Source organism: Suillus fuscotomentosus (genome assembly GCF_016647785.1).
Source record: "Suillus fuscotomentosus strain FC203 chromosome Unknown F5891scaffold_24, whole genome shotgun sequence".
Lineage (NCBI taxonomy): Eukaryota > Fungi > Basidiomycota > Agaricomycetes > Boletales > Suillaceae > Suillus > Suillus fuscotomentosus.
Genome location: NW_024539536.1, coordinates 388,931 through 413,931, shown reverse-complemented (window position 1 = coordinate 413,931; position 25,001 = coordinate 388,931). Strand labels below are relative to the sequence as shown.

Here is a 25,001-nt window from a genome sequence, read left to right as displayed (position 1 = left end):
ACACGCGTCGATGATACACCCCCTTATTCCTCAGATGCACGTGTAACCTCACTCTCCTTAACTTCTATTCGTGTTAACAAATAAAGAATCAAATACCTGCAATGCCCATCTGGAAAACCTTTTCGCCCTAAATTTCTCCTGACTATGTCCGATCTGTGATACTGGTTCGTGCAATGCCAGCCACAGTCATTAATCTGCTAGCTCAGACACGTCATTATCTGTGAAATCTTTACACAGTTTCCTGTCATCAGGCCATTGGGGTACTTGTCGCACCATACAGCCCGAGGTCCAGACGGACTCGCTGATCAGCGATCTGCGATAGGTTGATTTGAAAAGGTTCAGCCAGTTGTTCAGAAGATAGAAATTGATTGAATTCATCTCATTCTCCGTGACTTCAAATTGTTGTTTTCGTTTGTTGTCTTTACTTGCACCATTATAATAACTTGTAGGAGAAAGAGAATGCCATGTGTTTTCGTCATTGGAGACAACAGTAGCGCAGGTGTCATTATATTATTTACATAGCAATAATGAATGCATAGTTTGCGATTTGGCACTGCTGAAGAAGTCCAGCAGCCAAAAAAGATTAGTTTGCAATGAAAACCGACAGAATTGTCAAAGTGTAATTCCGCTATATTCTGTGACTTAACTGTAATTCAATGTGACCGAGTGCCCCGAACATGGAGTTGGGGATATCGAAAATTCTAATTCTGTGAATTAGGAAAAATGGGGCGGAAAGATCTTCAGTATGCGTATCGCTGGAGTTCACTGCTTTTTTTGTGAGCGCGAATAGTAGCCAGGGAAGGGAAGGCCAGACATGCATCTGAGGAATAAGGGGGTGTATCATCGAGGGGTATTCTGGTAAGGATGTGGCGTACAGTATGATATATGTGGATGAACACATCTAATTAATCCGCGAAATCTTATGCGGCAGAATACTCCAAGACGCATGATTCAGCGAGGTCCCAGACCTTCTCCAGTTTCAGGCCGGCGACGGTACTATTCCAAACCAATCAGGTGAAACCAAGGCAGCAATCGAGTGTTGCTCACGCGAGTGCGAGGGAGTCTTGCAATGTTCGCTCCTTTGCGTTGTGGGCGAACAACATAGTCATGTCTTGCTGGTATGAACGCATATTTCCAACACCAAAGTTTGCAAGAAGGGGTTCAGGAGCCTAGATGCGGTGATGAAAAAAGGTGGATGCAGATCAGCAGATATGACATACCGAAGCAGCTCCGAGCTCCGGAGCTTCTATTGCTGCCTGCTTGCGGCTGAGCCCACGGAGCACGTAGTCATCTAAAATTTGTCAGACTGCGGGACGATGATGGCGCTATATTCGACATACGGATGAGGACGCGGCTGTTTGGACCGAGCGCCTTGCGAATGTTTGAAAGAATGATCGTAGACTCGTGGTCGGGCCAGTCGTGGATGATATTTCTGAGCTGCGGTCACCGTTAACTTCGCAGTTTGTCCTCACAGAGTTTAGCACTTACGTAGTAGATGTCCTTGCCCTTGACGGGCACTTGTTCGAAGAAGTTCAAGTCCACGAACTCGACTCTGTCTTCTGCCAGGGCTTCGGGGCATTCTTTCGCCCAGAGCTAGATCCCATCAATTTGGTGACAAGCACATTGGCTTACTGGCTTACGTCTCTCGTCTGGACTAATGCTTCCGGAAGATCGTGGATCGTGATTTTGACGTTTTTGTGCGTGTTAGCCAAAGGCAGAGAAAATGCTCCGATACCTCCTCCAACATCGACGACCGTCGAGTACTTTTCGAATGGGAAATCTATCATCGAGTAAGCATAAAATTATCTCATCTTTGGGTGCTGAAATGCTTACGGGCCAGGACGGCGAGAGAGCCCATGATGCCGTTCAGACCTCTCATCGATGTGTGATAAGCCTACTAGAGATGTCAGAATGATCGTGCGAAGCGACAAAATCCCGACCTCGCGTTGGCCGTCCTACGAGTAAATCATATGAGTAAGGCTTTCTGACGGGCGATATTTGAAAACATACATGCCGCGCCATCCAATCGAAGATCGTTCCTTCGGTTCCGTTTTTGTCAATGGCGTACATCATGGGTGCAACCGTCGGTTCATACGAGTAGGCGATCTTCGGATCTTTGAGCGTCTCATAGAAAACAGATCCTCCCTTGGTAATCAGGTCCACATGAAGCAAGATCATGAATTTGACAGGATTTTCGTCGAGTAGGATTAGAGACAGTCGGTTGTTGGCAAAAACGTCCGTGTCGACTGCCGCAGTGTGAGAAGAAATCGAACCAGGCAACAAATGACTTCTTACCTTCGTTGTAGCAACCCCTCGTGGCTAGGAGGCGCATGATCCTGGCCAGTTTCTTTGGCTCTACGCTGATTTTTTTGGCGAGCTCGTTGACGTGAAGACCCTTGGGGTACCTCAACAGAATATCCGAAACACGTTCCCGAGCAACCACTCGGATGCAAGCATGATCATACACTTGGACAAGCTGCGTGCAATCCGATGAGCAAAAGCAAAATATATTATATTATCTAAGTTCTCACGTTAATCGCAGTATGGGCAGGTGGAGCGAGTGTCGCGCATATCTGAGCACAAGCACCTTCAAGAGTACGAACGGCACTCTTCAAAGCCACCTGGTCGACCGCACTGTCCAACGGGTGGAGTTCGGCCTGGTCGATGGCGGGAACATCACCATACTGCTCGTACAACGCGATGGCATCTCGTGCGGATGTGTTGATCAGAGTCAGGAGTGCCTCGAGCTTTGCCTTGTTGGTCATAGTCATAGTATTTGTAAGGAGCTTGCGAAAGAGTGAACAAAGGTGATGGAAGGCTGAGCAATCATTAATCAATTCGCAAGCCTTTATATCTTTTCCACAGGGAAGCGACCAAAAGCTTTACTCCTTGAAGCCTTCCATCTTGCGACATGTCCTTCTAGCCAGAAGACGGCTACAGGCCCGACAGCTTCTGATGCTCCCAGAAGGTGGCCTGCCCCAGGCATCCAGTCAGATTGATTCCACAGGCTCAATGGCTTATCACAAGATTGACAGTGCAGACCTTCGCAGTGTCCATCCCCATAAGGCTGCCAGACATGGCACATGTCCTTGGCGTACGCCCGAGAAATCAACGTGCATGGATTCTCCTGAGAATTGATAAGATAAAGAACCCTGGAATCCCAAATAGTCTACTGCCGCAATGCCATGGGTTGGCTGTTTGAAATGCATTGTGCAAGCTCATGCCCTCATTACTCAGTAAGTGAGCAGGGTTCTGAACGTCAGGTGCCACTGAACATCGATATTTGAGTTTCGAGCGGTTTCCAAAATTGCAGTAGTCACAATTATTGGAAGCCTGAGGCCGTGGCAATGCCATGACATGGTTGGAGGGTTCTGCACAAAAGACGCTCAGTTGCCATCAAGAGATGTGTGAACAATGACCTGTCAGCAAAATGTTATCAAATGATTATATGTTCTCCCTAATTCAACGATCATGATGGTTGAACCGTTCTGCACAACAGAACGCCCAATTGCCACCAAGAGATGTGTGAACGGTAATTTGTCAGCAAAATGCTATCAAATGATTGTCTTTCATGATGTACATACCGTACATTCTGGTGTAGTGTGACTGTCCAACATCTCGATGAGCGATAGCCGATTGTGTCAGAAGCTGGGGCTCCAAGCCTAAGTAAGGATGGGTCTGACGCAACGTCTCCGCAGCGTGGAGACCGTCAACAAAACGTGAAGTACCGCTCTACTTCGGGTTTATTGTTATGGTCGTAGTGTGCCGGCTGGTTCGATGATAAGATATCATCACGCCCGGTCACCGTGGGCAGAACTATCATTTGGATGTAGTCCTGCCGGCAGAACTGGCAGGTTCTGCCAGCGTGGCAGGTCGCAGAAACATATTTATTTCATGGCAGAGAAGTAACTGCATGGATGCAAGACCACGCGATAGCAATTTCATGCAGCATAATGCGGACTAGTCATTTAAATTAAAAAGTTCACTCAACGAAACACAGCATATTTGTATGTGTTTGGTGCAAAATTTAAATATCAATAGACAAAGTCACAAAGGGCTTATGACGAGTTATGTCCAACAATACCCCGAAGCACTATAATCTGAAGCAAAAAAAATAATCAATAGAGGTACCTGAAGCCCTTCCTTCTTGTCATAGCCTCCTCGAATGTAATCCCCTCCAATTTAGCAGCCTCTTCAATACGTGCACGGCCAGGGCCCTCCATTAATTTTTTCTCCTCCATATCCATGTTCTTATTCTCTTTGATTAATATCCACCGCATTACTATCAATAGGTGAGTACATCAGAACGGTCAAGTTGTGACTTTGCTCACAAAGGCTCAGGATTGTGGACAAAACGAGACTGCACAATGCTATGATCATGGATTGATGGTATTGAGGACCCCACGAAGCATTCCAGACATACGAGCCCATCCTATGAAATCTTGTCAAGCGATCCGACAGTATGCTGACCATGAAAGCCTTACATATTACCGAGGTTTCCAAACCCGTTGACAAGACCCATGGCTACGGCGCGTTTTGCCGGTGGACGAGGAATGGCGTTTGAAACCCAGGTCAATGTCAAGGCAAATCCTTTTGGAAACGTGTCAGGCTTATATTCAGCGTTATAATCAGAACTTGCCGCAATATCCTGTGGTCATCAGGAACAAGGAAAAGTACCGCCCGCCCGTAGCCATGGTGGATAGAGAGACGATATATCCAAGGATGACTACCCACCACCAGGAAGTGATATGGAAGAATCGCTCTCCAGACTTATCTATTCATTCTGTCAAAATGACTGTGTTGCATTACCAGGGATCAGACGTACCTGCGTGCCATGCGTTGAGTACGCAGCAGGCTGATGCGAATATCCATGGAGGGCTGGCGATCAGACGGTGAGCCACGGCTGTGCATGTAACAATGGGATGTCATGCTTACGCTGCCATTAAAAATGTAATAGTATTGTCGTAACCAAGCGTGGCAGTCAAGCTATCTCGGTAGATGTTAGCGCAATAGCTACAAGACTGTTCATATACTTACGTGGGGAAAAAGTTGATGTAACTCAGGCCTAGAAGTTGCGAGCAGCCCATAAACATGAAAATTATGGTCTTCGGATCCTTGAGAGCCATCCACAACCCATCGTAAATGCTGTGATGTTCCGAACAATTTTCCGATTAACAAAAGTTGTATGAGGTAGCACCTTGTCAGCAACCCCAATAGGAAAGGATGGAACTCGAGCTGGGCTTACGTAAGGTCATCAGAATCCTTGTCGGCCTCCCCTGCATCTTCTGCAAGGCGAACTTGACCCAAGCGGCGTTCCGCTGCATTAAGCCATCGAGTGTTGTGGGGCTATGCGACGTCATGTCAGACCGGCCGGAACTCATTCTAAAGATGTTCTGCTTACAAAATCTGGAAGAAGCCACCTGGACAAAACCGTGGCTGTTAACTTTGAGTAAAAATAGAAACTCGCAAAAACGCACATGGTCAAGAAGCCAAAGGACATAGTGATGGCGCCCTATGCCGAGAAAGTGGCCAATCAGCACAGAAGATCAATATCCAGGGGTTGCATAACATATACCTCTATGTAGAATAACCTGCGATACGAAACCCCGGTTAGGGCACTGTTCCTGAGAATACAGATGGTCTTACCATCTCCAGGCCGAAAGTCCTAGTACACCTTGCATTTTTCCGAGAATTCCAGCTGCAATCAACTAAAAAGGATCGTTATCAAGGCGTCGCAGTCCCTGTGACGACAACACGCTCACGCTTCCAAATGCATTCGAGATTAAAAGACCACAATAGAACCAGGCTGACCGCACGGCGAGTTCCTAAATTTGTTGCATAAGTTGCAACCTATGATTCTAAAAATATGATGTTCACCTTCCTGGTATACCAACGCGAAAGCAGATACATGACACCAGGATAGAACGCAGCCTATGGAAAGCCGCACTCGTTCAGGGCGCACATGATTATCAAAAGGAAATTTTTACCTCAGGAAGACCAATGAATACACGGCAAGCCATGATGCCCGAATAATTAGTAGTGACCTGCGCGGCGGTTAGCAAGCACGAATCGCAGTTGCAACTTCCCAACAAAACTTACTCCAGTCAAAGCACTGGTAAGACCCCATCCAATAACGCAGGCCCCAATATAAATAGATGGTCTAAGTCACGTCTCGTTAGTATCGACCAGATCAGTATATTTGCAATCACAACCAACCGTGAAATCCAGCTCAAAATCTGTTGACAATCAAAATCAGTCTTACATTCACAGATAATAGCACACAAACAAACCATGTTCGAAGGTATCTGGTTGCAGATGAGATGTTATGAGTAAGTTCGCATGAGTCTGCAGAAAATTTGCTTACTTGTGCCGGGCAATAAGTAACATAAAGAATAGCCAGAATGGTTTCATACTGAACGGCTAGTGGATCGATTAAGCATGAATAATACGGTGGTCCACTTCACTCACTTGTCAATCCGAGATCTTGCTCTAAACCTTGCAGCCGCGCAGCAGTAATAGCAACACGCTATGCATAGTACACATGAGCACAATGAGATTCATAAATGGATGTGTGCATACATCAATATAGTTCAAGAGGTATATGACCACAGCAGTAGGCATCAGTCTGCAGTCCAATTTGCGCACCAGTGCCCGTTCTGCTGCCTTCCTCGCGTCTGCACTCAACAACCTGAAGTCATCACCGTCATCCGGCACTGGGACAACATTTTCTGTAAAAGAATCGGATTTCTTCTCTTCCTGGATAGACATATAGGGCAGGGAAGATCAACGAAAGGTTACGCCGACTTAGCGCGGTAATCCAGCCACCCAAATGGCTGCCTTTTATACCGGGGACTAGGGTCACTGGAGGCGTTATCGTGATACCTTTAATGAATTAAATGAACCCGCTCAGTCCAGAAGTGGAAAACGACCAGAATACTCATCACCAGGGAATATGTTTAGGCTGCCAGTGACACTCACCCCACCAACTCCGTGACCCTATATCAGCATGTACAAGAATTATCGGCAGCTTTGTGTCTAATTATACCATGGCGGGGATACGAGGGGACAAGAGTTACATGGCAAACGGTTTAGAGGGTCGTTTCGCAAGTCGGCAATCACGTCGAGGCCGCACCAACTACAGTTTGACTGACAAATAGCTTTCACACGATGTAGTTGAATGCTTTATTTACGCATACACGATACATGAGAGTCAATGCTTATGCATGTACTACCTGCCACAATATTTGAAGTGATAGTAGCCTATTAATGTGATGTTCCAATCCGCTGTTGAGAACAATACTTGATTCCAAGATTGCGCGGCTGCAGTTGAATGTCTCCACAGTGTATGTTTGGTGTATGCTTACTATGGCCCTCAGGCTCACGCAATCACAGTGTCCACCAGCGCCAAGTTCTGTTGCGTTCCACTTCCCTTCGCTGGGAATCCTGAGCCGCCTGGAGCGTTTGCCTTACATTTACCTTTGGGGTCAACCGTGGGTTCTTTAGCCTTTGGATCTTCAGCTGACGTCTTGTCCCGCAGGTCTCATACAGTTAAAAAGTAGCTCGTCATCTGACTCCACTGAAGTGGTGCCTTGTCACACACAAGTGATCGCAAACAGCGCACCCTGTGAAACGCAGCAAAACCACCGAGCCGACTCAATATGTTGAACAGGAACGCCGTCCGAGGACGGGTTAGGGTTTGAAATGGCGACATGATAAGTTGCTGCGGCAGGTTGAACAAGATACAACTAGCAATATCGATATATGCTTAGATTTGATCCTCCAATGTATTTGTGGGATGAGATCCGAAATTATTTTGGTTGCTTCGACTGACCACATATTGTTTTTCACCTTGAACCCAAGTGATGCTCACGGCGAGTCGTGCTCAGTCTTGGCAAGAGGCCATCACCAAATTCGTCGAGCCGCAGATATTGATGGGTGGAGGAAACATATGTAAAAAATCGTATTGAGCGTTCTTAGCCTGAATCGATACCAGACAAATGACCGCACGGTGCAAATAGCACCCCCCGGAATAGAGATCTGAACCGCGGCGGTCCTCGATTGTGGCGCACAGGCTGGAAAAAACGGCGGGGAATGAATTGGAACGACACTTGTGGGGTAAATCTTTCATCAGATAGATGTGAGTGTGTGATATGATCGCTGAGTCTGATCGATTTCAAGGTGGAAAATACGTTTCCCCACACAGAGGCAGGAACACCTCGGATCAGCAGTGAAAGCATTCTTTCCGACGGCTGCTTTGAAATGACCAGGCTTTAATGTATGGACATCCCAGACTCTTACTGGTATGAGGAACATTCCCCCAGGAACGTGTGATTGAGCGTACAGGTATGTTCCAATGTACAGGCTTGTGAGAGGGGATCAACATCCAACGTGTCACTTCATGGAAGTTAAAAACATGGAATAATGAGTCACTATTGCACACCTACCAAAACTAAGGAAACTTGCAAGTGGAAGGGCGGCGGGCGCATAACGCGACAATCATATATTTATGGTATTGTGGGCTCTAATTTGCCTTCCAGATGTAATAATGTATAACCCCCATTCTAAGAATAATGATTATTAGGGCACAAATCAAGAGTAGCATATATAAAATGCTTACACGTTTTCTTATGTTACCCCAAACTCGTTTATTAAATCCGTTTCGCAGGTGGTCGTGGAATCGCATTAGCCTCCCAGATCGATGCTAGAGTAGAACCTAAAGAACACGCAGACCGCTGTGACTAATTCAGATAAGTTAAACATACTACAGTACCCGGTGGCCATTAAAAACATGGAGAAATACCTCCGGGCAGTTGCCATTGTAACGGGGAGGACTGCAAGGGGAACCAAGGCCAAACCTCTATAGCGGGAGGCTACGGCTCTATCTATCGAGGACAGACTACGACACGCGCGAGGACTACCGACTACGAGCCAGGACTCCTGCTACCGCGCTAGGACTCCTGCCACTCCCGACCTGCCGCGCCAGAGCGCCCCGCTACACCATGGGTGATAGGGAACTGATGTAGCCGACCATGACCACTGGAGCGGGGCGCTCTGCCAGGACAGGTCGGGAGTGGCAAGGGTCCTGGCGCGGTGGCAGGAGTCCTGGCTCGTAGTCGGTAGTCCTCGCGCGTGTCGTAGTCTGTCCTCGATAGAAAAAGCTGTAGACTCCCGCCATACAGGTCTTGCCTTGTTTCCCTTGCAGTACGTGTCCATTCCACCACGTATCATCAAGCCGTTTGATGGAAAAAGAGCTCCCCTATCTAATCTATAAAGTACAAGGATGAGTTGAACAAGATCGAGGCAGTCTCAAGATAATTACCGACATCCCATGCTCCGACACAAAGGTGCGAATAGAAGTAAAGATCCGTGGAGGACTAGAGAAATATATGTGATAAGTGTTTGTCGAGCGAGCCACAAGCAACTTGTGCAAACATTAGAAAAGTGGCAGTTGTCAAATATCTGAGGGTGCTCATAAGACTGAGGCCCTCCATGAATATATTCAGGCGTATAGGCCTTTTGGTTTGGCGGTATAAAAACCAGAAGAAAGATGTACAGTGTGGAAGGCTTACATTGGGAAAATTCTGACGAAACTCAGACCTAGCAACTGCAAACAGCACACAGCACATACTGGAAGCTTCATGGCCATCTTAATCGAATACCCTAGAAAATATTTTAATAATATTTCATGCATTATGCTGAAGGGTACATACGAAACTTTGGCAGAATATTGATCGGCTTCGCTAGCATCCTCTGCAAGATGTGCCTGTGCCAATCGGCGTTCTCCTCTCAGTAGCTTGGCATATCTCAGGGTACGTGATGTATTCTTCATCTTCTCTGGCGACAGCATTAACGTCCCTGTCGTATGAATCTATTTTTTCTACTCCACGCACTTGGACATGGTGATGGGATGAAGACATTCCACACAACCGAACCCCTGACGATATGGTGTCGGAGACACATGTCATGAGGCCAGTCACGAGGATAACCCAGGCTCCTCTTTCACTGGTGAGTCGATTACTTGTTCACACCAACTGTTCAAACCAGTGAAAATTTTGAGTTTGTTAGATTCGGCAATGCCACTGTCAATGGTAGAGTGGAAATAGCAAACGAATGTAGGCTACCGGATTACACGCCATGTCAGCTGGCTCGTTCTCCATTCTTGCAAAATTGGAAACGGAGGCCCGTACAAAAAAGTGGAGAGCGTAATCGGCAATACGTGTACACATCGTGCTATAATGATCTATGATTGTGTTACTCCACACATTTGAATAGCATGTTAACTCACACAACACTTTTTGGTCCGCTTGAAACGGAAGTTAAACAAAGTCGTGTCGTACACTGGAGGTCAGCGTTTTGAACATGCAAGGACTGTTGCCATATGACGTACGCGACCACTTCTGTAGAATCTTTTTAGACGTCTTGAGCGGTAGGCATCTTCGTACCTGAGTTCTATCCGTGCAGGTTAGAAGATCCAGAGCCCTCAGTTCTTGGCATCTCACGACAAACTGCTTGTAGATGAGCTATGAGAAGATGTTGAGGGAGCCTTTCCGAGTCTAAATGACACCTGGTTATGAAAAGAAGCCGAGCTGAGGAGAAAGCACGCACGGCCGCAGCTTGAGAATGACAGCCACGCTCCTTTCATCGTTCAGGATGAGTGAAGATCAGGGGAGGGGCAATCAAATCTCACTGTTACCATCTGTATGACCGTCTAAGGTGCTCGAAAAAGCTCGTATGTGAGACTTCTCAGGACTACGCTTCTTCGTCTACTGCGTGAATTTGCAAGGGAGTGCATCAAAAAAAAAGTTCATTCACATCAGAGGAGTGGCAATTATTGACACGCAACGAGGTATTGAAACTGGTTTCCATTGATAAGTAAGTTAGTAAGCGGCGTTGATACGTGAGCTGGAACCTGCCAATGATAAGGACAAAGTCCTTGTGTGCAACCAGTATGGTGGGCACCGTGGACAGTCGTGGCCACAGAGCCTGCTGCAATTGTGAATGGAGTGGAAGAAAGACAACAAACAGATACAAATATCGACTATCACCGGCGAGACCAACAATTGAAGCCCTTCTTTCAGATTTCTACAACCACCAAGTACGACCATCGAACAACACCAAGAAACCTATTTGCAGATCTATGGTTCGTCAAACTAACCGCAAGCTGGCAGCATCGAAGATGCGATCAAGCACTCCGATGTGTGCTGTCGCCACCATCAAGCAATCCGCAGGCTCATCTTTTGGCCTCAAACGCCAGCACTTAAAGGAAGAACTGCGGCAGCGGAGGCGGCTCGCTTTCGAAGTTCAAAAGGCAAGGCGTGAACGCTGGGCTCAAGCTGCTCACGAGACACGACGAATTGTTTTTGGGGATGGCAAGTACGTCGAAGAGAAACTTTCTTCTACTTCTGTTTCATGTATCACATCCCCTACCCATGTCTCTTATCCTGATAACGCCTCGTCACAAGCCAACCCTTCTCAATCTCATGGACAGCACACCATGACCACAAAGCATGTCACACACGACATATCATTACAAATCATTTTGAGCAAGCAGGGAACAACGTTCTTCCCTCATTGTTTGGCTGACTGGTGCAAGCCTCATGCAGCCCCTCCTTCCAGAACCAAGTCAACTATTTTTTCGTTTGTTGCTGGCTCTACGCTCACGGCTGCTCGGCAACTACACAAGCGGCGACCAGATCTTACTCGTAGCTCGCCGTATTCGCTCTCTACTACCTCGATTGGAGTCCTTTCCTTCGCTTCACCCAAACGTCCCGGTGGAGGCTATCTGCACGGCGGTAATGAGCAAGAAGAGACTCTCGCTAGGTCTTCATCGCTTGTAGCTAGTCTTCAGGCCGACCAAGCTAAGGAGTTCTACATCACCCACAAGAAATTTCTCAATGTCGACGGGGCTGGTCTCAATGATCACTCCATGATATATAGCCCAGGTGTTGTTGCCTTTCGTCAAGATGATAGCGATAACGCATCTCCACCCACGACCGTGTCGTCAAATGACTTCATTCCCCCTTATCTTATTAATGTTCTCTCAGCTGTGCCTGTTAACGCAGCTGCAATACATCAAAACTACACCATCACTGCATCAACTGCTCATATCTTTGCGAACGGCATACGTGACAAGATGCGGGATCGCATGGCAAGGGCACTTCGCATCTTTGAGGCACGCGGTGACCGAGCTCTTGTCCTCGGTGCGTTCGGGTGCGGTTCTAGTGAGAACAAAGTTGAAATGGTCGCGGAGATCTGGGCAGACCTCCTTGTACGCGGGGAAAGCAAAGAGAATCGTGAAGATGGAAAGACGACTGTCCCACGTGCGGCGTTCAAAGACTCGTTTGAAGAAGTTGTGTTTGCTGTTCCCGGTAAATTATTTGAACCATTCAAGAAGGCATTTGATATGAGAGTTTTTGAAGCCGAGCTGTCTCGGGCAGTTAGTGAGTAGCTTTCAAAGCTGTCCTTCGTACTTGTTGATGGGTTTTCCAGCCTAATATGTATTTTTTCGTACTATTGTGCCTCGTCAGCTACTGTACTAATCTTTGTTACCTGTATCGTTTTATATCTTCCTCCCCTGTATCAGTAGTACTATTACATACATCCGTAATGCTTGCCTCATCATGATGGGCCAGCGCGTATTGTGGGGCCGAGTAGTTGAGTAACAACGTAATCAAATTCGTAATTCTATCTTCGGATCGTCTAACTCGTTTTGCTAATGCATAAACTTGCATGATGCCATCCAATGATTGTTCACAACGAATCATCAAGCTGTGATCACTCATCTCATTGATAACACGTCCTGACGCCGCACCCTCCAAGACTCTGTGCCGTACTAGTTCCACTTTGCTCACCCGGGCCCTTTCCTCACTATTTGATTCAGGAAGTCGTACTAACGTCGAACACGTCCGGCACTAGTACTGGACTTGATAACGCAACGGCGTCAATCTCATTGGTGAGTAGCAGATTCGTGCCATGAGGCATGGGGAAAGGTGGTCGATGAAGAGGTGCTGCTAGTAAGGGCACTAGATGATTCTGCTACGTGCTGATGATTTTTTCCCTAGCTATCGTTGGTGTTCCGTGACGAACCGAATGTGAGCCCAAGTTTATTTGAGTTTCTCGAGGCTCAGAACACCTGGTGATCTTGATGCTACACGTGGACTCCTGGGCACGCGCACGAGAAACAACCGAGATGAAGATAGAAGCTTATGCAAACTCTCGCATTTGATACGAACTTAACCTAAGGTTAGCTTTGGGCTAGCCAGCTACGCCTTAGCTTTCCTTAGCAAGCTAGTCAGACCTTATAAAATGAGGACAGTCGTTTGCTTCTGGTTTCATTTGCTGCTATTGCCGTAGGCTTGCAGCCTGAAACTATAGCATGCCCGCTACCAACCTCATGGTGATAAGAGGTCATCGAGATAAGACCCGGACATCCGGTCCGCGACTCCGTAACCTCCTCGTTGATCAGTTGACCCCATTCGATTTCGTTATGATGTTAAAGTTCGAGTCTATCCTCAAACAAGTGCCCATCATTCCCTGATCCTGTTCGCCTCCCCCACTTCCGCTAGGCTCGCACAATGTCGTCTCGCCAACCTCGTATATTGATTTGTGGTGAGTCCTGATCCGTCGCAGCCACATTTCTATATACTTACAGGATCGGCACTCGCAGGAAACCTTGTTTGGGCTCATGAAGAGGCCAGACAGTGTTTTGATGGGCTCGCCGATCTTGTTGTACGTTTATCATGATCATTTCTCCTCGATAAAGGGTTATTCGCATCTAACACACGTCCCAGGTCATGGATTCTCCAAATCGCGCAGATTTCCTTGTGGGGCTAAAATCAGGAGGAAAGTACGATCAAATCGTGGGCATCTACCGGCACAACACCTCCGCAGACCGCATCGGTGTCTTTGATGAAGAGATTATCGATGCCCTGGCTGAGACGGGCACTGTTAAGTGGATCGCGCATAATGGTGCGGGTTACGATCAGATCGATGTCTCACGATGCGCAAACAAAGGTGATTTCCATATCCTGCATCCGTTGGGTCCTCCATCAACGACGTTTCACGGGTTCACATCCAATTTAGGTATCAGCGTGTCTAACACCCCTGGCGCTGTTGATGATGCGACTGCCACTACGGCGTTGTACCTTGTCATCTCTTGTCTCAGAAATTACGCTTGGGCCGAACAATCCCTTCGCCAAGGGACGTTCAAATCGGGCCTCGATCCTGGGCGGGCTCATGATGTTACGGGACGCACGCTGGGTATCTTAGGTCTCGGTGGTATCGGTCTTAGACTTGCTCATCTAGTGCACGCATTCCCTATGCGCGTTGTCTATTACTCGAGGAATAAGTCTGCCAGTGCACCAGAGTGGTGCGAGTACATCGACAGCTTGGAAGGGCTCTGTCGAGAAAGTGATGTTCTGAGCTTGCATGTCCCTCTACGTAACGAGACAGTTCATCTGGTGGGTGAGAAGGAGATTCGGACGATGAAGAAAGGCAGCATTATCGTGAATACCGCGCGTGGAAAGGTCATTGACGAGGAGGCGATGATTCGCGCTCTTGAAGATGGTCATGTGCGTCAGATTGTTTTTGTTCTCTTTGCCTGCTCTAAATTTGCGACTGGGACAGTTGTCGTCTGTTGGCCTAGACGTATACCCAAATGAACCTCTCGTCAATCCGCGTTTACTTGAATTCCCACAAAACGTGCTCCTTCCCCACATGGGGACAGAGAACCAAGATTCTCAGCGCCACATGGAGGTTCGTGCGCTCACTAACTTGAGAGATTTCCTTCGTGATGGCCAAGGGAACGATCTGATCCCCGAGTTGCGGAGTAAACTGTGATGGTCAATTCTGAAATATTGCAATAAGATGGCATACATGTATATTCAAGCTCCATGCGCACATATGGGCGGTATTGGAACAGTTCCATCAGATATGCCACTAGTAGTACTGACATATGTGCATAGTGTCGATCAATAATAATCATTACGAGACCTAAAATTCCGAGTTATTACTAGCTTAGCTTCTGAAGCTAAGATTGGTTTAATACTTAAAACGCCCCTGGCTGAGCGCCGAATCCCAGTGATCCGTCGTCAGGTGATGGCATATTCCTGGACTACCATATGGACCAACTTGAAGGACTGCCGCGACACGAGCTATCGAAACACCGAGCGGTTGGCAGTTGAGACTCGAAATCATCTAAACTTTCTGATGTCAGAGTCGTTAGTTCTGTTCATGTAGCAGTCTAATAAAAACGCACAACCACCACTGGCAGAACGTTGACTGCCGATTTGGACCGAATGAAACCTTAGCCTGGCGGTTGGCAGCGCTTCAAGTTGCCTGACGCATATTCCCCATGGTCGTAGGAATAATGCATCAATTAAATTGACAGATATCGTAAAAGCCGTTGTTTTCATGAACTCTGCCGCTGTTAATCGCGATTTGTTGCAGGTTGACAAAGAACTTTGCACTAATAGTCACGGTGTAGTGCTATCCCGAACGGGAATTACACAGTTTCACTCCCACCTTAAGTGAGGCTTCAGCACAACGAGCAATACGATGACGGATACCATCTACACGTCGGCCTATCCGTCCGTCCACATCTGTCGTCGTTCTATCTTCACTCATATTCTTGGTGTCTCTTCATCTTCCCCAGGCACAGTCGGTGGCTTCCCCGCTTCATCACCCGCATTCATAGATGCTCTTTCCGGTACAACAATTTCTCGCGGGAAATGTCGCTCATATGCTCTTCAGTTAGCATTCTCCCTTCACAACCTCCCATCACCCCTAGAAAATCGCACCAAGACAGTGCTCATTTTCTCTCCTAATTCAATCACATGGCCTGTCATGATGTTGGGTGTGGTGGCCGCTGGCTTCCGCGCGACGCTTGCAAACAGCGGATATACGCCAAATGAACTGAAGTATCAATACATTGATGCAGGAGCTCATCTTGTATTTGCCCACCCTTCGCTAGTCGGGACAGCCCGGACTATGTTAAGATCCCTTGGATGCTCCGAGCAAGAAATACGGAGCCGTATCATCGTGGCTGGAGTTCAGTGGATCATGGGTGCCAGGGACGTGTCTGTTCCAGATGACCAGCTGAAAGATCTCGTGACCATAACTCAACTACTTGGTCGCGGCGAGCTCAAAGAAGAAGTCAGTTTCGACGGTGAACGGTCAAACGAGACTGTCTATCTCTGCTACTCCTCTGGCACAACAGGTCAACCAAAGGGTGTCGAAACCACACATTACAATATCATCTCCGTCCTCGAGATACTCAAACCTGTCTGGCCCAATTCCAAGCCATGCCTTACTCCGTCCATCCCTGCACAAGGTGGTGTAGATGTCCTCTTCGGGTGTCTGCCCTATTATCACATCTATGGCGGAGTCAAACTTCTCCATTTGCCGTTATTCTTAGGCGTACCCGGGGTTGTCATGGCAGGGTTCGACCCCGATGGCTTCTGTGCTGCTATCGCAAGATACCGCGTGACTATTAGCTTTGTTGTCCCTCCAATGCTAGTAGTATTTGCGAGACACCCAGGCAGGTCTCCCTTCACATCTTTTCTCACATCACCTGAATTCCCGGTCTAACTGCATATATCGACCTATCTCGCATCATTATATATAAGTGCCAATGCTCCTTTTTGGGGCCCGTTGTGTGCACATATACCCACTTGTCCTGTCCCCCTATCATTTATCTCCATTCTAACTTCTGACACAATCCTACGTTCAGCTATCCAAAAACATGACCTCACCTCCCTCAAGATTCTCTTCTCAGGCGCCGCACCTCTCGGCGCTGAGCTTGTCTTGGCCGTGATGGAGCGCATGAAGAGCATTGGCGCAGATTTGGATATTCTACAAGGTGTGTTTTCATCTCTCGTTTCACTTTTTGGGAGTACTGGGTCTCAAATCTTTGCATAGGCTATGGCCTCACAGAAACATCACCGACGGTATTCCTCCTCCCCGTTCCTGACGCCAGCAGTCATATTGGGGCGGCAGGAGTTCTGCTTCCAAATTTGGAGGTCAGACTTGTTGGCGAAACTGAAGGCGAAGTTCGTACTTCTTCCTTCACGCTTATCTACGACAGGTCAATATTAATGATGAATCCTACAGCCGCACACAGATATCCCAGGTGCTGGTGAGGTATGGGTGAGAGGGCCGACGATCATGAAGGTATTCCGTGTATCAATATTCTTCAAACCAGTTTGATCACGGTTTCACATCAGGGATATCTAAACAACCCCACTGCAACTGCTGAAGCTATTACGCCTGATGGGTGGTTCAAGACTGGTGATATCTGCGTGCGGGACAAGGATGGGTTCTTCACAATCGTGGACCGGAGAAAAGAGCTGATTAAATATAAGGCGAGCTTTTTGCTCCGATGCATCCCGCTGTCATTTCTCATTTGGTCACGCACGTAGGGCTTCCAAGGTGAACCTACATTCAAGTTTCTTCCGTGCGACCGCCCAACTGATAGCTAATGCGCTAGTTCCTCCGGCCGAGCTGGAGTCAGTGTTGTTACAGCACGCCGAGATCGCAGACGCAGCCGTAATTGGGATTGAGAGTAAGGAGGAAGCAACGGAATTACCTCGGTGAGCCCACGAGTGTCTTCTTTTGAATCAAGCTAACAGCTTCTCACTGTGAAGCGCATACATAACGCCTTCTCGCCCACTTTCCCCCCAGGAAGTGTCTTCGTTTGCACTAGGTGTCCAAAGCTGGGTTTCACAGCGTGTAGCGTCACACAAACAACTAAGAGGAGGAGTTGTGATCATCGACAAGGTACCGAAAAGGTCTGGTCACACTGTTGCCTCTTTGCTCTGTCACCTGGCTGATGCGGCGAAATAATAGTGCCGCTGGAAAGATCCTTCGTCGTGAGCTTCGTGAGCGTGCGAAGACCCATCAGGGAAAACCTCCCGCGAAGATTTTGTAAAATTTTCTGAAATTTTCTGACTTTCTGAAAATACATTAAAATATTCCAAGTCCCTCTACGGATGGGTGAAAATTTATGAAAATCCACACGAATACAACAAAATGATTATAATGTGATTAAATACTAGAATATCGCAAATCACAAGATATGAAAATGAGGAAATGAGACAAAACGTGTAACGCAAAGTCCCTGTGCTATCAGGAATGCCCTACTCATCCCATCGAAATCGATTCGCGCAAATGCTGCTTTCAACTCAGCGGATGCAAAGTCAACCAACTTCAGATCAAGTAGGGAAGAAAAAATCTGGTAGAACACAGTGAGATAGTGCTTGAACAGTTAGAAAAAGATGCACCACAGTAACCACAGCTGAGACCATGGAATTCGGGATCCGATGTTCATAGTAGCAATAATGGCATCGACTGCTGATAAATTTTTAGAAGTATAGTTATGATCAGAGTATTGCGGTGTATCGTAGCACACGTGTCGGAAGATCGGACAGTGGACATGAGTCAAGAGCTCATCCCGATTGGCTCGAGGACTATGAATAACGCAGTCGAGGTTGGCTTCCAACTTCCTGGAAGCATGTCAATAATATTCGTAGTCTCCAATCCGAGCACCATACCGGAAGGCTGCAGTAGGATTGCCACCGAACATAGGGCTAGCAGTGAGGCCCAAGACCATGGGATGTTCATCCTGCTCAGTCGTCACACTAGAGCCGTGGACCACGGGGAGGCGGGTAGGGAGGAACCAGGAATCAACCACATGACTCACCTGCGCGCCTCAGAATGCAGTGGCCCGGCTCTGGCCTGAGCTGCGGCTCGAGTAGGGAATTTGCGATTCTGACAGTGAGCATGAGCGGGTCGCTGTGAAACCAGGATTCAACTACATGACTCACCCTCAGAATGCAGTTTTGAGCTATGTGTATGCTCCAAATTGAGCCTGTAGCTGGGAGAGATCAGGAAGGCCGGTTGGACCGCCAAAAAGAAGAGAAAAAAAGGAATCCTACATAGACACCTGGTTTGAATGACCACGCACAGATGAATGCGACAACAGAATTCAGACGCCCGCTCGGAGCGAGACTTAGCTCTGTGGTGGTGATGCCTCTCACCTAGAGTCCCCAACAGTAACCGTAAGGGAGAATGAAAACATAAAGAAAACGACGTGACAGGGTGTGCAAGTGGTTGCCGCGGCTCGTGTAAGTTGCAGAGTGAAACATGAATATTTGAATGAGTTCATTGAAATCAACCGTGGGAGCCCTGTGATTAGTAATTAAATCGTTGGTGGTTCGATTTTCAATTTCTCAATTTACTTGTTGTCGCTGAGGCTAAGGCCCTTCGAGCGAGCTCTATGTAGCCAGCAGCAGACACCTCCGAATTCTCCCTCCCACCTGTTTAAATATATCCCCGTTCTGCATTGCGTGAACTCTACATTTTTGATATACTAGTAATTAGTTACATATCTCATGGCAGGTTCAACTAGAGCCCTGTAGATATCTTTTTCAGTGCATTCACTGACTGCGTTATGGATGTGACTATTTATCAACTATTTACAAGCTTTTACAAAAATTTGATGAAAGTTTGCCATAATTCTCGAGAATTGTTGTCACATTTTCAAAATTCCCGTGGGAGGTTTTCCCTGATGCCGATGTTGCGGTCGGACAATTGAAACCTCGCGCAAAGCTCTAGTCCTAGAATGGGCCAACCTCTCCTTGTGAGGTAAGGTGAACTTTCAATACCAAAGGACTCGAGAGAGTTCCATCTAGTACTGCTGCCTACTAACAGAATCCATCGGATGTTTATTGTATGTCGTATGATTATCGTTTGTACTCATTGTACTGTTGGTGTTGGTGCCCGGATACCTTATATGATCTCGTATATACACCATTGACTCGCTGATGACTAGAAGCACTTGGTGCGATTCTTTCTTCTGTCCGAGATCCCCAGATCGGTTGGTTGGTACCTCTCCATGGGCTAAGCACCAAAATGTCACATCTATGATCACTGATAAATGGATATAAACTTGAATTGGATGAACTTCACCTTCGTCCGGTTTGATATAGTGGACATTTTGTTATGGACGCAATTTTGGCAATTTTGTATACAAAAGTGTAGTGATTGATATAGATATAGTGGACATTTGGGTATGGACGCAATTTTGGACATGTTTGTGTAGCAAAAGTGTAGTCATTTGATGTAGTGGACAGTTTGTAAGGAAAAGTGCAACAAAGTGTAGTGTTTGATATAGTGGACATTTTGTTTTATGGACGCAATTTTGACATGTTTGTATACAAAAGTGTAGTGTTTGATATAGTGGACACTAGATAAGAAAAAGTGTAGTCCGCAGTTTTGACATGTTTGTATAGCAATGTGTAGTGTTTTGATATAGTGGACATTTGTATAGAAAAAGTGTAGTCCGCAATTTTGGCATGTTTGTGTAGTGAATTTGTTGTGTTTTTATATAGTGGACACTAGATTGCATTATTAGTACATGCATGTACGGTCAAAAGCATCCGCAATCGACGGGGTAAAAAAATTACATTCTCCATTCTTCATGGCGGGGATGTCACTTCTCACGCTCAGCGCTCAATGTCAACGCCAATCAATCAGATGAAACCCCAACGGCACATCTGCTGAAATTTACAAATCGATTCTTACAGTAAAACTGACAGAAATTTTCAAGGAAGATCTACATAGAATAAAAATAAACGATCATGCTGTCGGATCTCGCTCGGTAAGTGTGTTACCTACTTCGAGAATTATGCATTCAGGTTTGTATCAAAGGGACGATGCTGCGCGTGATCGAGGTCTGTCCCGAGGTGCGGTAGGCGCAGAGGCAGCCACAGAGGCAGTCGTAGTGGAGGCAGCATTAAGACGTCGTTGGAGATAGTGGATAGCGGGTAATGACATGAAATACAAGATGGTGAAGGAAATAGCGACAGGGATAGCGATGAAGCCAATGATGTAGGTGGAGTAGCTAGTTGTTGATACGACAGAAGCGAGGGTAGGGCGTGGTTTCGAATGTCGGGGCGTAGGAGGGCTAGTAGTAGCTTCGTCAGGAGACAAGGCAATTCCCGAAGGGCGAGTGACAGTTGTCATGCCTGAAGTGGGCCAAGAAATGTTCAACCCCCGTAGTTCGCGGACCCCGGCCCTGACGGTTCGGATAACTTGTTCTGGCGGTACCGGCCCGAGATATCGATGGTCCTCTGTGCTAAAAAACGTGTACTTGAACAATGCGCACTGAGCCGATGAGAAGCCGCGAAAAGAAAGTAAGGTTCCAGGTCTAAGAACGGCATTATAGATGGATGTCCGATCTTTCTTCGCTCTAGGACGCTCAACCACCAGACTCTCGCATTTGCGAGATCCCAAAAAAACGTGGGGAGCTGAAGAAAAGAGATGCAAGGTGTCCCGATGAGAATCCACAGTGATATGCATATGCTTTGCGAGGAGGGCAAGGTGAAAGGTCGATGTGCAGTGTTTGGCAAGCAGACAGATACCATCCAGATACATGTGTGTAAGACTGTCCCAGCGCTTGATAAGAGCTCGGAAAGCACCGTGAAAACCAAGAACATGAATAGGTCGGACCATAGATGCTGCGATTCCCTCCACACGTGAGCCTAACTTAGATCGGCCACGAGAAACTTCAGAAATCCATTCGAAACGCTGCGGCTTGAAGCTCGATAAGAGATCGAATAATGGCGAATCCACCCTTAGCCAACGAGCGTGTGCGGCTGTATATGCGACAAGTCGCTGGTTAATTTCTGGAGTAGGCAAGCTCGACATCAACGGGACTCCAATGTTAAAACGAAACCTCAGAGTGCGAAGGTTTGGAAAAGGGGTAGCAGCGCTGAGTACGCTGGGTGCCGCGAGGGTCTGCTGTTGAGATGATGGTAAGAAATTGACTTCGATACACTTGACGTATTCCCTATCGGCAGCTGTAAGGCTCGTCTGACTTGAGGAAATACAACGGTGTATGAGGTGTAAGACTGATAGCTCCGAGTGTAAGACGATCGTGGACAGGAATATAGGTTTTGCCAATGAGAAAACACGCCGGTTCATGATGAGCGCGTTGGTAGTGCATTGGTTCACATCGTCAAAAACGAGACAGAGAATATGGCTCAGAATAACGTCTGGGAGAGTAGTCAGAAGATCCGAGTGTCTAGGAAAAAGCAAGATTAGCCAATTGTTTTCATAATAATTTGGCTTTCAAACCTGCTGACGTTCTTTGGACTCTCAGCAGTCGCCATTATCGAGAGGGTAGGTATAGTCCAGGATGGAGGAGTGTACAAGAACCTGGCAAGAATCAACGTTAACGTCACAGAAAGTTCAACGCTCAACGAATGTCACGTGATGGGCACGTACACTAGTTTCTCGTGATGTGTTCTACCTCGAGGTGACTGACAAATTGTTTTGTATTCTCTCGTGTGTATTAGGTTCTCCGAGTATAGAATCGGAAGGAACCAAATTGTCCTCAATCTGCCACACCCAAACGAGTGCCACTTGTTGATTCAGGAGCGGCCAACACCAGCTGATGGCCGCGACTAGAACTTTTGAAAGGGACGCCGACTCAGATGCCTACGGAACGTACGGAGCACCCGCTCCACCCTAGACCTTGATGCATAGGCTTATTCATCAATTATATCGAGCATCTGCACACGTCATACGGGTTTGGTCCAGTGGCTACCTCCATCCGAAATTAGCTGCTCAGAAAATTCGGAGTAAGTGATCTATCATTATACGCCTATGAGGTCAGCTGACGGCCCTGTATATAATAGCCTCGTCATGGTCTGAATACCCTTAGTTCCATCCGCGTCTTATCTGATATCCTCTTAACTATAATATGCGTGCTTACTACTTTGACAACCTTGAGGGTGACCAACGCCTCCCACATGACTCTGGCATGGACGTTCCAGATGAGGTCTTGAAGTCCATTGGCGTCTTGCACTGGCACATTCCAATTGATGCTGAGGGCAAGTATGAGCAGGAGATTACTGCTGTTGCGAAGGAAAGGAGTTACAGGAACCACGATATTGTTTCAATCAGCAAAGAGGGCCTTGGTGATGAATTTGAAACAAAGATCAAGAGCTTCTACCACGAGTAAGACTTGATGTCTTCGTCCATCCGTAGTGTACTCACCGCTATGTATCTGATAATCTCAGGCATATGCACGAAGATGAAGAAATCCGATACATTCTGGAAGGCACCGGTTTCTTTGACGTTCGTGGTATGTAACAGCTTGAAATCCTGGAGCTTTTGATGAAATTTACGCTATGCAGAACAGTCCAGTGAATCCTGGATTCGTTGCCACATGGGTGCTGGTGACCTCTTAGTCCTCCCTGCGGGTATTTACCACCGCTTCACTCTCGATATGGGCAACCGCGTCAGGACCATGAGACTGTTCAAGGTATGTTCTCAGTCTGTTCTCTTTTTTCGTATTCTTACCGCCCTTGTGCTCCAGGACGAGCCTAAGTGGATTGCGCATAACCGTGGCGACCAGACGGATGCTAACCCCTACCGCTTGGAGTACTTGAAGAGCATTCAAGTTCAGTAAATCGATGTGTCCATTGTGGAGCATACGGTATGAATGTGATATCCCAGTTGACATTGCAATCTGTAGTTATTTCACTATGGTGACCCTCGGCAGATTCATCTGCCGTCAGTATGAATACACCACGCAAATCATTGGGGTCCTGAAATATCATTGGATGTTGTCAATTTTTGCTAATTTCGTGCAACAGTACTCACACGTTATCAGCTTATAGTGGGTTTGCTGTGTTTCGCTTCCGCAATAAACATGAAGGCGGTGGAAGTGCCCGGCGCAAGGATAAAGTTGTTCAACGCTCACTCGAATATCACGTGGTGTACACCAATCCAGGCTTTCCTTCATAATATCGGGCACCATGTAAGTAGTAGCTCGAAGTAAGTACCTAAGTACTTTGTACAACAGCTGTGTTGAATGTGGACATTCCATAACAGAAAACATACGAAAGCAAAGGAATAACAATACAGCGTCTATGACTCAAGTAATACAGTTACAGAACCCTGCCGATTAACAAAACAAACAAAATCGTAACGTGCGTAAGAAAATGGTATCCAGAATATTGTCCGGAATGGTCATCGGAGAAGGTCAAATTGCGGCTGGGTATGTCAATGATGGTCCGCATCGAGCTGGACCGCAGACGCGTGTAATGGCAGGAAGGACAGTGGGGCGCTGATAAATCGCAATAGCGCGAAAAGTGATATGGGAACAGATTCGATCACAGGCAACCATAGCGGCAGACCCTGGCCTCGACATCTTCTGACTCTTCAGGAGTAGGTTCGCGTTCAGAGAGAGCTTCTGCTGCTGCTAGAGCCTCGCGCTACAAAAATAAGGCGTAAGCGGTTTGTTCATCTTTTGTCGAATCTAAAACGACTTACAGCAAGAATCCCCGTGTTTGCAAGGGCAACAGCTTCAGGAGCTGCAACAGGTACGGGCGATGCAGATGCTACAGATCACATAAACCGTCAGTATGGCGAACATATCAGGAGACAATTAAACCCACCCAAAGCAGCAAAGCATGCGATAACGTAGATGGGAGCGAATTTGACAAACATAGTGTTTTGGGAAGTGGTTTTATTGTTCTGTTGACTTTTGGAAAAAGGTTCAGATGAAAGCGCTAGATGGAGAATGTATTCTGAGCGCAGAACAATAAGAGTCGAGTGCACAGTCATAAGATTCATTCGATAACGTCTTTATACCACCTTGCGTGAGCCGGCTTCTGTGAGTTTCGGACTCCTTGATATTGCCAAAGGAGGTTGGTCCAAAAGCTAACGACCGCATTTGGGGAGTAGCTTCAATCCCAATTAGGACGTTAGCTTGTTCGTCAGTGTCAACTTTCAAGTTGGTTCTTAAATTATCTCTTCCGTTTGCACGCACTTCTATCCGTACGGCGATAACCTTGATATGAAAACCCTGATGAGCGACGTTTTTGGATGTCCCCTTGTTGGATGTCAAGAGAAGTAGAAATCTGCGTCAGTGTCCGGTCCAGCGCTAGTTAATCTACAGCACCTGCCTGTTTGGGATCAAGGGGATAACTTCA

The 25,001-nt window shown here is 47.1% G+C and overlaps 9 protein-coding genes across 9 annotated transcripts; 4 read left to right on the top strand and 5 right to left on the bottom strand.

Annotated features, from left to right (window-relative positions):
• Positions 1 to 920: 920 nt before the first annotated feature.
• Positions 921 to 2,771, bottom strand: F5891DRAFT_1188079 (O-methyltransferase-domain-containing protein; the record flags this gene model as incomplete). The annotated part of the gene is made up of 11 exons (XM_041366947.1): positions 921 to 996; positions 1,048 to 1,169; positions 1,221 to 1,291; positions 1,341 to 1,437; positions 1,489 to 1,593; positions 1,641 to 1,780; positions 1,834 to 1,894; positions 1,941 to 1,955; positions 2,011 to 2,246; positions 2,296 to 2,476; positions 2,532 to 2,771. 11 exons carry the CDS (start codon positions 2,769 to 2,771, stop codon positions 921 to 923), a joined length of 1,344 nt encoding a protein of 447 aa, XP_041226559.1.
• Positions 2,772 to 3,997: 1,226 nt separating this feature from the next.
• Positions 3,998 to 7,191, bottom strand: F5891DRAFT_1031119 (major facilitator superfamily domain-containing protein). Its single transcript, XM_041361593.1, has 21 exons — positions 6,580 to 7,191; positions 6,469 to 6,526; positions 6,365 to 6,420; positions 6,291 to 6,305; positions 6,217 to 6,236; positions 6,100 to 6,160; positions 5,988 to 6,044; positions 5,878 to 5,931; positions 5,763 to 5,825; positions 5,647 to 5,708; positions 5,576 to 5,591; positions 5,478 to 5,512; positions 5,402 to 5,420; positions 5,246 to 5,346; positions 5,038 to 5,145; positions 4,936 to 4,986; positions 4,826 to 4,878; positions 4,640 to 4,774; positions 4,485 to 4,590; positions 4,332 to 4,432; positions 3,998 to 4,282 (listed from the first exon to the last, which is right to left on the bottom strand). The coding sequence occupies exons 1-21, from the start codon at positions 6,766 to 6,768 to the stop codon at positions 4,119 to 4,121; spliced, it is 1,524 nt and encodes a 507-aa protein (XP_041226558.1). The 5' UTR covers positions 6,769 to 7,191; the 3' UTR covers positions 3,998 to 4,118.
• Positions 7,192 to 8,529: 1,338 nt separating this feature from the next.
• On the bottom strand, positions 8,530 to 10,105 carry F5891DRAFT_276278 (uncharacterized protein). The gene is made up of 8 exons (XM_041371177.1): positions 9,891 to 10,105; positions 9,711 to 9,834; positions 9,570 to 9,660; positions 9,433 to 9,513; positions 9,324 to 9,374; positions 9,167 to 9,265; positions 8,618 to 8,896; positions 8,530 to 8,561 (listed from the first exon to the last, which is right to left on the bottom strand). Exons 2-7 carry the CDS (start codon positions 9,745 to 9,747, stop codon positions 8,683 to 8,685), a joined length of 573 nt encoding a protein of 190 aa, XP_041226557.1. The 5' UTR covers positions 9,748 to 9,834; positions 9,891 to 10,105; the 3' UTR covers positions 8,530 to 8,561; positions 8,618 to 8,682.
• Positions 10,106 to 11,073: 968 nt separating this feature from the next.
• Positions 11,074 to 12,700, top strand: F5891DRAFT_1031092 (uncharacterized protein). Its single transcript, XM_041361592.1, has 2 exons — positions 11,074 to 12,440; positions 12,490 to 12,700. The coding sequence occupies exons 1-2, from the start codon at positions 11,138 to 11,140 to the stop codon at positions 12,492 to 12,494; spliced, it is 1,308 nt and encodes a 435-aa protein (XP_041226556.1). The 5' UTR covers positions 11,074 to 11,137; the 3' UTR covers positions 12,495 to 12,700.
• Positions 12,701 to 13,204: 504 nt separating this feature from the next.
• On the top strand, positions 13,205 to 14,939 carry F5891DRAFT_275651 (D-isomer specific 2-hydroxyacid dehydrogenase). The gene is made up of 4 exons (XM_041371176.1): positions 13,205 to 13,608; positions 13,667 to 13,728; positions 13,791 to 14,570; positions 14,626 to 14,939. The coding sequence occupies exons 1-4, from the start codon at positions 13,575 to 13,577 to the stop codon at positions 14,836 to 14,838; spliced, it is 1,089 nt and encodes a 362-aa protein (XP_041226555.1). The 5' UTR covers positions 13,205 to 13,574; the 3' UTR covers positions 14,839 to 14,939.
• A 616-nt stretch (positions 14,940 to 15,555) lies between these two features.
• F5891DRAFT_1128274 (AMP binding protein) lies at positions 15,556 to 17,926 on the top strand (the record flags this gene model as incomplete). The annotated part of the gene is made up of 8 exons (XM_041364262.1): positions 15,556 to 16,537; positions 16,730 to 16,858; positions 16,918 to 17,048; positions 17,110 to 17,169; positions 17,223 to 17,389; positions 17,445 to 17,588; positions 17,643 to 17,786; positions 17,845 to 17,926. 8 exons carry the CDS (start codon positions 15,556 to 15,558, stop codon positions 17,924 to 17,926), a joined length of 1,839 nt encoding a protein of 612 aa, XP_041226554.1.
• Positions 17,927 to 20,700: 2,774 nt separating this feature from the next.
• F5891DRAFT_1188074 (uncharacterized protein) lies at positions 20,701 to 22,169 on the bottom strand (the record flags this gene model as incomplete). Its single annotated transcript, XM_041366946.1, has 2 exons — positions 20,701 to 22,081; positions 22,135 to 22,169. The coding sequence occupies 2 exons, from the start codon at positions 22,167 to 22,169 to the stop codon at positions 20,701 to 20,703; spliced, it is 1,416 nt and encodes a 471-aa protein (XP_041226553.1).
• A 135-nt stretch (positions 22,170 to 22,304) lies between these two features.
• Positions 22,305 to 23,713, top strand: F5891DRAFT_1031043 (Acireductone dioxygenase ARD family). Its single transcript, XM_041361591.1, has 5 exons — positions 22,305 to 22,640; positions 22,698 to 23,019; positions 23,082 to 23,146; positions 23,199 to 23,326; positions 23,381 to 23,713. Exons 2-5 carry the CDS (start codon positions 22,763 to 22,765, stop codon positions 23,471 to 23,473), a joined length of 543 nt encoding a protein of 180 aa, XP_041226552.1. The 5' UTR covers positions 22,305 to 22,640; positions 22,698 to 22,762; the 3' UTR covers positions 23,474 to 23,713.
• Positions 23,714 to 24,768, bottom strand: F5891DRAFT_1277941 (uncharacterized protein). The gene is made up of 3 exons (XM_041370298.1): positions 24,465 to 24,768; positions 24,340 to 24,407; positions 23,714 to 24,281 (listed from the first exon to the last, which is right to left on the bottom strand). The coding sequence occupies exons 1-3, from the start codon at positions 24,640 to 24,642 to the stop codon at positions 24,180 to 24,182; spliced, it is 348 nt and encodes a 115-aa protein (XP_041226551.1). The 5' UTR covers positions 24,643 to 24,768; the 3' UTR covers positions 23,714 to 24,179.
• Positions 24,769 to 25,001: the final 233 nt, after the last annotated feature.

Bases quoted from the DNA above. Each gene is read 5' to 3' on its own strand.
- F5891DRAFT_1031119 (XM_041361593.1), bottom strand. From the start codon at position 6,768: ATGTCTATCCAGGAAGAGAAGAAATCCGATTCTTTTACAGAAAATGTT. The intron at 5,932-5,987 runs GTAAAAATTTCC...GGCTTTCCATAG, and splicing joins TATTCATTGGTCTTCCTGAG to GCTGCGTTCTATCCTGGTGT. The intron at 4,775-4,825 runs GTACGTCTGATC...CAGAATGAATAG, and splicing joins ACTCAACGCATGGCACGCAG to ATAAGTCTGGAGAGCGATTC.
- F5891DRAFT_276278 (XM_041371177.1), bottom strand. From the start codon at position 9,747: ATGCTAGCGAAGCCGATCAATATTCTGCCAAAGTTTC. The intron at 9,661-9,710 runs GTATGTACCCTT...AATATTTTCTAG, and splicing joins CAATATTCTGCCAAAGTTTC to GGTATTCGATTAAGATGGCC. The intron at 9,375-9,432 runs GTTTGCACAAGT...ATATTTCTCTAG, and splicing joins ACAACTGCCACTTTTCTAAT to TCCTCCACGGATCTTTACTT.
- F5891DRAFT_1031092 (XM_041361592.1), top strand. From the start codon at position 11,138: ATGGTTCGTCAAACTAACCGCAAGCTGGCAGCATCGAAGATGCGATCA.
- F5891DRAFT_275651 (XM_041371176.1), top strand. From the start codon at position 13,575: ATGTCGTCTCGCCAACCTCGTATATTGATTTGTG. The intron at 13,609-13,666 runs GTGAGTCCTGAT...CGGCACTCGCAG, and splicing joins ACCTCGTATATTGATTTGTG to GAAACCTTGTTTGGGCTCAT. The intron at 14,571-14,625 runs GTGCGTCAGATT...CGACTGGGACAG, and splicing joins GCGCTCTTGAAGATGGTCAT to TTGTCGTCTGTTGGCCTAGA.
- F5891DRAFT_1031043 (XM_041361591.1), top strand. From the start codon at position 22,763: ATGCGTGCTTACTACTTTGACAACCTTGAGGGTGACCAACGCCTCCCA. The intron at 23,020-23,081 runs GTAAGACTTGAT...TGATAATCTCAG, and splicing joins ATCAAGAGCTTCTACCACGA to GCATATGCACGAAGATGAAG. The intron at 23,327-23,380 runs GTATGTTCTCAG...CTTGTGCTCCAG, and splicing joins GGACCATGAGACTGTTCAAG to GACGAGCCTAAGTGGATTGC.
- F5891DRAFT_1277941 (XM_041370298.1), bottom strand. From the start codon at position 24,642: ATGAATCTTATGACTGTGCACTCGACTCTTATTGTTCTGCGCTCAGAA. The intron at 24,408-24,464 runs GTGGGTTTAATT...TGTGATCTGTAG, and splicing joins CGCATGCTTTGCTGCTTTGG to CATCTGCATCGCCCGTACCT. The intron at 24,282-24,339 runs GTAAGTCGTTTT...TTATTTTTGTAG, and splicing joins CAAACACGGGGATTCTTGCT to CGCGAGGCTCTAGCAGCAGC.